Source organism: Magallana gigas, chromosome 3, assembly GCF_963853765.1.
Source record: "Magallana gigas chromosome 3, xbMagGiga1.1, whole genome shotgun sequence".
Lineage (NCBI taxonomy): Eukaryota > Metazoa > Mollusca > Bivalvia > Ostreida > Ostreidae > Magallana > Magallana gigas.
In genome coordinates, this window is record NC_088855.1 from 32033457 (window position 1) to 32043681 (window position 10225).

Here is a 10225-nt window from a genome sequence, read left to right on the forward strand (position 1 = left end):
CACATTACCAACCAAGTTCATATCCAGGTGAACTTTTTAACATTGCTGTTTATTTCTTATTACTTCTATTTTCGTTTGATAAAGAAAAATTGTTCAGAATTGTTAAAATTACAGAGATTCTATGTTTATAATAATCTAAAGCGATAAGTGCGCGCAATGATCATTGTGAAGTCATGAAAAAGTTTACACAAAATTGAACATTTTCATTATTTTACAGGTTCAAATAAAGAAACATATTTGCATGTAAATATATACATGTATTAATTTTTTTATATACTTCCTACCGACAAAAGATCCAACAAAACAAATGTTTATTCTACCAGTCTGACAAGTTTAATGTAGACCTTTTAAATATTACCGTGTTTACCATTAAGGTAAGCAGACTGGTAAGTGACAGGAGTCTTGAAGTGCACACACTGAATGAATGTTTATTTCTCTCGAACCATACCAATGGTACATGAGGTATAAAACAACAAAATTACTTATAAAATTTATGTAAAAATGTCACGTTAGGAAGAGTACAGAAATTTACTGTAAACTATTTAACTTACATTTGCTGCGACTTTATTTAGCGATTTACTGCATATAAACTGGTTTGCGACGACTATTTCGCAATCATTCAATTGAATTTTTATTGATATTCTGTAGTAATTTATCATAACAAATTAAATGTGAACAAAAATTATTTCTTCTTATATTTCTTACTTCAGTCATTAAGATTGATTCACTTTTCGATCATTATAAACATGCTGCCATGCATATTGATCATAGGAAATTTATTTGTCATAGTTAAAGTAAAATGAGAATCATACAAAGGGTAACTACGGGGGGAAAAACATTGTTGGGTAAAAATAAACAAGAGGCCCATGGGCCACATCGCTCACCTGAACAGCAGTTCCTTGTAACATTACATTTCGTAGCATATGCTTTTTCTATTTTAAACATTGAACCCCTTTCTGGGGACCCAGTTATGGTCCGAGGTTTATGGTTGGCTTGAACAACATAAATAGTAACATAGGAATGAAAATGTGAAGCACTGCGATGGTACCGCACGTACACAACCTGAAAAACTGAACATAGCAGAGTTCCACTTCAAGAGGAATAACTCTCAGACTGTACAGAACACAAGAAAGATAACTCTTGGTTCCACTACATTAGAGTTTACACAATTTGAGGATCCTTGCATAGTAATCACACAAACTGTAGCATTATAGTTCTCGAGAAAAACTTTTTAAAAACATTTTCAATATATCTTTCTATGTTAAACTTTGAACCCCTCTTGGGGCCACAGTATTAGTCCAGTGCTAAAGTTTTAATTATTTGGAATCTACATTATTTAAGGATGCTTGCCTAGTTATCTCACAAGCTGAAGCATTATAGTTCCCTAGAAAAAGATTTTTCAACATTTTCCCTCTTTATTTCTATGCTAAACTTTGAACACCTCTTGGGGCCCCAGTATTAGATTGAGATCACGGCTTTTATAATTTCGAATCTACACTATTTGAGGGTGCTGACGTAGTTATCTGACAAATTGATGCATTGTAGTTCTCGAAAAGAAGATTTTTAAACATTTTCCATATATACCGGTACTTCTACATTTAACTTTAAACCCATCTTGGGTCTCTAGTATTAGTCCAGGGGTCACTATTTTAAAACTGTCGAACCTTCATTATCCAAGGTTGTATGCATGATAGTAATCTCACAAACTGAAGCATTGTAGTTCTCGAGAAGAAGATTTTTAACATGTTACCTTTATATTTCTTTAATAAATTTTGACCCCATCTTGGGGCCCCAGTATTGGTCCGGGGGTCACGATTTTACCAATTAGGAATCTACATAAGCGAAGGATGCATGCATAGAAATTCCACAAACTAAAACATTGTAGTTCTTGAGAAGAAAATTTTTAAACTTTTCCTTTATGTTTTTTAAAATGTTTAAATTTTGAACCCCTCTTGGTGCCCATCAATTGTCCGGGAGTTACAATTTTTTGAATCTACATTATTTAAGGATGTACATGTATGCATAGTAATATCCCAAACAGTTGCACTATAGTTCTTGAGAAGAAGATTTTAAAACATTTTCCTACATATGTTAAAATCTAAACCCCTACTGGGGCCCCACTTTTTGTTCGGGGGTCACGATTTTTACAATCTTCACTATATATACAACCTTTTGTTTATGTATTGGCATTTTTGGTGAAGTGGTTCTTGAGAAGAAAATTTTTAAACATTTTTCAGATGTAGTTCTATGTTAAACTTTGAACCCCGCCTGGGGCCCCAGTCTTGGTCCGAGGGTCACGATTTCTACAATTTAGAATCTTCATTATACATACAAGCTTTTGTGTAAATATTGGCATTTCTGGTGCAGTGGTTCTTGAGAAGAACATTTTTTAAACATTTTCCTAAGGTATTTCTATGTTAAACTTTGAACCCTGCCTGGGGCCCCAGTCTTGGTCCGAGGGGCACGATTTTTACAATTTAAAATCTTCACTATATATACAAGCTTTTGAGTAAATATTGGCATTTCTGGTGCAGTGGTTCTTGAGAAGAAGATTTTTAAACATTTTCCTATGTATTTCTATGTTAAACTTTGAACCCCGCCTGGGGCCCCAGTTTTGGTCCGAGGGGCACGATTTTTACAATTTAGAATCTTCACTATGTATACAAGCTTTTGTGTAAATATTGGCATTTCTGGTGCAGTGGTTCTTGAGAAGAAGATTTTTTAAAAATTTTCCTATGTATTCCTATGTTAAACTTTGAACCCCGCCTGGGGCCCCAGTTTTGGTCCGAGGGTCACGATTTTTACAATTTAGAATCTTCACTATATATACAAGTTTTTGTTTAAATATTGGCATTTCTGGTGCAGTGGTTCTTGAGAAGAACATTTTTTAAACATTTTCCATATGTTGTTCTATGTTAAACTTTGAACCCCGCCTGGGGCCCCAGTTTTGGTCCGAGGGTCACGATTTTTACAATTTAGAATCTTCACTATATATAAAAGCTTTTGTGTAAATATTGGCATTTCTGGTGCAGTGGTTCTTGAGAAGAACATTTTTTAAACATTTTCCTATGTATTTCTATGTTAAACTTTGAACCCCGCCTGGGGCCCCAGTTTTGGTCCGAGGGTCACGATTTTTACAATTTAGAATCTTCACTATATATACAAGCTTTTGTGTAAATATTGGCATTTCTGGTGCCGTGGTTCTTGAGAAGAAGATTTTTAAAGACATGCACCCTAAACTTACTGTTTCGCAATTATCTCCCTTTTGAAAAGGGCTGTGCCCTTTATTTCAACAATTTATAACCCCCTTTCCATAAGGATGCTTTGTACCAAATTTGGTTAAATTTGGCCCAGTGGTTTTTGAGAAGAAGTTGAAAATGTGAAAAGTTTACAGACGGATGGACAGACAGACGGACGGACGGACGGACGGACGAGGGACAACGGGTGATCAGAAAAGCTCACTTGAACCTTTGGTTCAGGTGAGCTAAAAACAATAGAATTATGAGCTTTTTTCTCTGGATTCAAAATAAAACTCTGGATGAAATCTTAACCAGATGTCCCTGAAATTAGTCTGGGTAGCGCGTACTTGTTTATACACTCCCAAACATGCTAATCATGCCTGCAGGCTTCAATAAGATCAGAGGTTGACCCATGTGTATATACCGGTACATAGTAAGAAGTCACACAGAGGTGTGAACAATTATCATGATTATGTACACATTGTATACTGTAGATTCCTTATTTTACGCGAGTACTTAATTCCGCGATTCAATGATTTACCATCAAATCGCGAGAATGCCGTTATTATATCATAGTTTCATGTAGATTACATGCATCCCAAAATTAAAAGCGAGATTTTAGAATTCGCGAGGGGGGCTTCTCGCGATTATACGCGGATATTAATTCCTCGCGTTTAATTAGGAATTTACAGTAAGCCATACGGTATATGATATATCAGTAAGAGTCTGAACTAAAGTCTTGACAAATAATTACAGTGGCAATAGATGGTCGGTAACATTAGCGGTGAAATGAAATTTCCAGTGAACTATACTCTGTCCCGAGTTTTTGCTTCCACCACTTTTCCCTTGACATTTCAATAATTAAAGATACCTTTGTGCTCAAACTACGTTCATCCACTAATTGAAAAATTATTATTATTAACTCCATCCCTTTAGGTTTAAATACACAACCAAAAATAGAAAGTCTACAGGGATATTTGCATTGCACCAGCCATGAAATAGCCCCAATGATAACGTTGAAAAATTGTGCAAGGAATTCCAAGTGAGTTCCGAATGGTGAAAAGATGTAAACATTTCCCATTATAAATCTCCGGGAATAATTTGTTTTCATTCCTGTGAACTTTTATGAGTGAAAAATGATAATGTGTCAAAAAAGATATCTTCGATATTTTCCTTTTTATCAATTTCAAATGTATTTCTTTCACAGGTATGTGTATATAATTAAAAATCATCAAAAGGTAATGGAAGCGATAACTATTCATGCCCTCAGGCTAGGTTATGTACTATATCCCCAGTTAACACCAGTTTGACAATATGGCAGAGAATTGATAAAAAAAAAACGATCTTAAGTTATCAATACAACATTAATCCTTACTGAATACTGGGTTGAATATTATGGTGCAAATTCAGGCATTTTATTACAATGTGTAGATTTAAGGAATGCATTTTATTTCCCTTTTGTTTAAAACTGTAAAATAAGAGAAAATGCTACTGTAAATATGTTATTGATTCAAACCTCTGCAATTTGTATTAATTCAGACTCTAGCTGTAATTTTTCGACCAATTCTTCGAAGTCAACCTACTTAATTTACTTTTTGGCTTAAAACCTTGAAGCAAAATTGAGTCATACATTTTGTACCTGTGTTGGTACACTTCAACTGACGTCAATTATAAATAAGTCGAATTAACACCTCAAAACGCTGTTTGATTTGATTTTTAATCTTGATATTTTTTTGTAAACATATGAAAAAATATCAAGATTAAAAATCAAATCAAACAGTGTTTAGAGGTGTTAATTCGACTTTTTTATAATTGACGTCAGTTGAAGTGTACCAACACAGGTACAAAATGTATGACTCAATTTTGCTTCGAGGTTTTAAGCCAAAAAGTATATTAAGTAGGTTGACTTCGAAGAATTGGTCGAATTCAGCTAGAGTCTGAATTAATACAAATTGCAGAGGTTTGAATCAATAACATATTTACAGTAGCATTTTCTCTTATTTTACAATATATACAACACTATAAACGAGATCTGACACTCACGTTTTTTGCAAATGTGAGATGCGGTAATTCTATACAGCAGAGCTAGAGCATATTTAATTTATTTTTAATTTTCACCTTTTAAACCTTTATTACCAAGAAAGTTGTTTCCTTGAAGGAATTTACCGATACACCAATGACTAATGTTATTCAATTTTGTATCATGGAAGAAATGACTGTGCTACTGCACGTCTACGGGAAATATTTGTCACCGTTTTATTTTTGCCCCTTTCTCCCTTGTTGTCTGCAGGCAAAATTATGACTGGGCGAATTCCAATATCTCAAATGATCTCTCTTTAAACACAACTAAATCTGGGCAAACTCAAGATGGAGCAAAACTATCTGCAAGCGAAGAAGGGCAAAAATAACCCTGTATACAGTATAGACTCATGCAGTATGAGAATGATCACTCTGCTCAATTTAAAAAACACCGTAAATGAACAAAATTTTTCATGATGGCTGGTAGAGACGATACCTTTTCAGTGATATTTTTGATAAGGATGTCTATATTGCAGATCAATCCATCATATTCAGGTGTAACATATGAGGCAGGTAAAGTCACAAAAGCCCTTCCGCACTGGTCATATGGATACTGCCGACCCTTTTAAATAAAAGTGTCCCCAAAAAATGATTTGAAAATTGAAAGAAAAATTTTACACTCGTAAGGTATTAAAAACTTTTAACTAATAAAATAAATGATTGATCCAGTTTATAAACATGAATGTACATACAAAATTATGTAAATGCATTAATTTAAATAGATAATACCAGATCAAAATAAGTTTTTACATTTCATTTATATACATATCACTTACGCTGTGTAATATAAGGATTTTTGACTGCTCAAGAACCTCTGCACTAATAACCTACAAAAAGCAACATTAAATATTGTAATTAAAGAAAGATAACTCATATTTAGTCTTCTAAGTGATACTTATGATATTGATGTTAAACTCTTTTAAATGAGTTATACATTGAAAATATTCTTGAAAGTTGTACATGTAATTAGTAAAGTTTATAACAAAATGGCACTTCTTGTCAACTTTTTTGGGGTGAAAGGTGAATTTTCAATAAGAGCTATGGTTCATAATTATACACATAATTCAGAAAGTCTCAAAGCTTTATTTACTAAACATACAGCTTATGAACAGTAGAATAGTGTATATTAAAATGAAGATTCTAGTCTGAGGTTTTTTGACATTCTGAGTTAAATTTATTTTCTTAAGTGAATTTGATAGGATTTATCTATGTGTTGTGTTCTTTCTATTACAAAATTACTTTGCAAACCGATAGCCAATTTTTTTTTTCATTGATTGCATATTTCATTTAAAATAGTCTGCAACGTATCAATATAATTATTTGGATAAATACATAAATTAAATTGGCTTACTGAATGGCCTTGTTGGGCACTAATGTACTCTGTGATTGTCAAAAGAGCATTGACCGTGGCACCTCCGCTCCCCACATTGGATTTTGGATCCTCCACAGTTAACAAAATTACATCTTTGTCAATGTATCCTTTTGCTTGTCTTAGCTCCAGCTCTATTGTACATAAGATATTTAATAAATACATGACTGATGTTAACTTTGAACTAATTTCATTATTGTGCTTAAAGACCGAGAAAATAAGCACCGCCTTCAAATTTAACTGGTCAGCGTGCCCCTGTAAAACAACTGAATTGAGGCCCCAGATTGGATGTAAGAAAAGGATTGACATTTGTTTACTTGTCCTGTGTATACCATGTCTAGCACTCACGACAATCGCGCAATTAATTTTTGTCTTTTGATGGATACCGTGAAAATAAAACGCCATGTCTTTATAATAAAAAAAAAACTACTGTTGACAGTGATTAAATTAAATTTTCTGCTCTGTGAAAGATATGAATTAAAAATTTACTCGTTCTTGGTTTATGTACCACACCAAACGCGCTGATCACCTGCAGTCTGTCAAAATCACGTGGCGCCGATCATCTGTGAAAACTTTCTTTTATTAATAAAGATGTTTGTGAAAAATTGAGAATACAGAATTAAATTAAATCAAATATTGCGTCCACGATTTATAACTTTAGTTATCATATTTCTTTGAGAATTTTCACGAGCCGAAACCGAAAAAGAAACAAGTTCAGACAACTCTGGACCATGCGCAGCAGGTCGAATCATGTGCACTTGAGCAGCTGATCGGCGAAGTAATACAAACGTATATTGTATAAATGTTGCATTAGTATTTGAGTACAGTACCATGATTACATATTGCATAAAACATTGTGATAAACTCTCACTAGATCCCGTCAGAAACTTGTTTAAACAAACGAAAGATTTTGGCCATGTACCACACGGTTATTTCATGCTTTTATACGATATTTTTCTAGATCATCGAAAAAAAACTCTGTTGAGAGCATTTTAACACCTCGTGTATATAGACATGTATATACAAGCGAGTGTGTTTCCCCTCGGGGCTTCACACCTTTATCGATATAGTCTCCACCCCCACCTGAACTTACCTGAGGTAAACCACCCAGTTAAAATCCTCGGCCTTTAAAGCCTAGCTCATTAAATGAATATTTTGGACAACAGATCAATACTGAAAGTCTGGATTGGGTGCACAGGCACATACATGTATATATAACATTTAATTCTTAATTTTCTTTCACGTTAAATTCTTTTCTTTAACATTAAATCAACAAGAAATATTTGTAACTTCATAAGTGATGCATTTAACATAAGAAAATCGATGCACTAATTATCGTATAGCCCCCTAACTCCGTCACTACCCTAACTCCGTCAGTTTAGGGAAACTCCTCGCCGTTTGAAATCAAGAACGATTATGGCGTCATTTTTCACATGTCAAAAATCTTTAATCAAATGTCAACAATTTGCAACAGTTAAATTTAAGAATGGGTCAAAAAATAACAGAATTAAACCTTGTTCATTTTATGCACCATTAATTGTTTGAAATCAGCTAAAACTTTTTCATGGGTGCAATAAAATATCGATATTTCTGGCATGCGGGCCCATTCGATCATTTACGGTGGTCAGCCATTTTTAGAGAGGTCAAGATGAAACATTTCACATGTAATACATTTTTGATTAAGGTAATTAATACATTTTTTTCAGTCCGCAATAGCCTTTATGCACTACTATTGATGATAACGTCAAATCGCTAATGACTTAGACTAAAATGTAGCACTTTAAAACATCACCTTTTCAGTCGCAATATAGTTAATAACCCACTCTGCACATGCGGTAAACCCGAAACTAACGAACACTATCTTCTTGAATGCCCCCTATATACCAATGCAAGAATGTTGCACCTGGATACTATACCTTTCCAAACTGACGTCTACATATTACTATATGGGGATACAAATCTTTCTTCAGCAAATAATGAAACAATTTTCAAAGCAGTTCACAAATTTATTTCAGCATCAAAACGTTTTCAAACATAAACATTTCTCACACATCCTACATCTTTTCTATTATCTTACTCATCCTGCATCTTATTTTTTTCCCATAACATATTTTTTTCATACACATTGTTTGTTTAGACGTAAATTGTTCGTAAACGTGATTACAAAGACATTCCAACCTGGGCACTTCAGTGATTTATAATTTGTAAATTATATTTAAGGAAACGGATTAATATAAGTGTTTACTTGTTTCCGAATCCTTGCCTAATTATGCATCATTGTATATATGTTGTACGTTGTATTCATAATAAACTATGGTTTACACTAAATCGCTAATGCCGATACTTTTGCCTTATACAGGGTATAGATATATCCGGTATATCGCTATTTAGAATATGATACATTTCTAAAAATGTAATAAATAAAAAATATAATAAGTAATATATTAATTAATGATATAAAATATTTGAAATATGTAAGGACATAAATCAAATGGCATCCATACATTCTGAAAAGGCCATTGTGATTGTTGTTACATGGACCCATTTTTTATTCTGGCGATCATTTCATTTCGATGAAATTAAAAACAATTTAAATTGTATGCACCATTTTTACTTATTACAACTTGGCCTAGATACAAATGGAGTTTTAACTAAATTGTTAATGTGTCTTCATTCCCTGCCATATATCATAGAGCATGTGGGTAATGGAGTTAGGTTCATAAGATATAATAAGCACGCGCGATAAACGTCGTATTCAGAGGGCTTATTTGTATAAAAATAAAAATATTTTTGTTAATAATTTTATAAATTATATTGTTTCAGATTATATTTAGTGATTGCAAATGATAAAAACCACAAAAATAATTTACAGAGAAACGCGGGAGGTTTTCTGCTTATGGTGACGGAGTTTGGGTACTCGGGGATATATTTGTATTCTGTGTGTATGACTTGCGCTTCGTGTGGTTTTTGTCAATAAATTGAATTGAACTGAATTAACCTGCCTTTTTGAAATGCATATGCCCATTCCTTGATAGAAGTTGTTAAGACTATGGCAGTCCATCTTACTTCTGAAGCTGACATTCCTGGTGGTGAAAGCAGGATTAAAATAAGTAAGAAAACAGTAAATTAAACTTGCATGTTAATCAGGAATAAGCTGTAAATTGCAATGCTTAGCATTTGCATTTTACGCTAAAACAGTTGCAGAAAAATATTTGCATCTGTTACAGCTTGAATCTGCTGATTCAGATTTTTTTTTCAAATTGCATGAATTTAAATTATTAAAGCATCCTGTTTATTGTAAGGATCTTACCGGAGGCTAAATAAGTTTCTCAGGTTGTCATATGATTGTTTTCAACACAGGAACTCATGAGTGCTGCATAATTTAAAAACTTTTCTATATCACATTATCCGGAATAATACGAAAGTCAAAACTCGTTATACATTTTTCTTTTTTTTTTATATCAGATTTAGAAACAACAGAATTCAAAAAATGTAAAATTGTGTTATTTATATATTCGGGAGAAGATAATCAACAGCT

The 10225-nt window shown here is 33.2% G+C and overlaps 1 protein-coding gene across 1 annotated transcript in view; it reads right to left on the bottom strand.

Moving 5' to 3' along the window:
* Positions 1-10100, bottom strand: part of LOC105323794 (L-fucose kinase) — a 73123-nt gene extending 63023 nt beyond the window's left edge. The window contains exons 1-5 of the mRNA XM_034482664.2: positions 9998-10100; positions 9690-9770; positions 6670-6821; positions 6095-6145; positions 5755-5880 (exon numbers count right to left, since the gene is read on the bottom strand). Coding sequence (XP_034338555.2) covers positions 5755-5880; positions 6095-6145; positions 6670-6821; positions 9690-9768 — 408 coding nt within the window. The 5' untranslated portion in view covers positions 9769-9770; positions 9998-10100. The remainder of the gene's footprint in view (positions 1-5754; positions 5881-6094; positions 6146-6669; positions 6822-9689; positions 9771-9997) is intronic.
* Between the last annotated feature and the right edge of the window lie 125 nt (positions 10101-10225).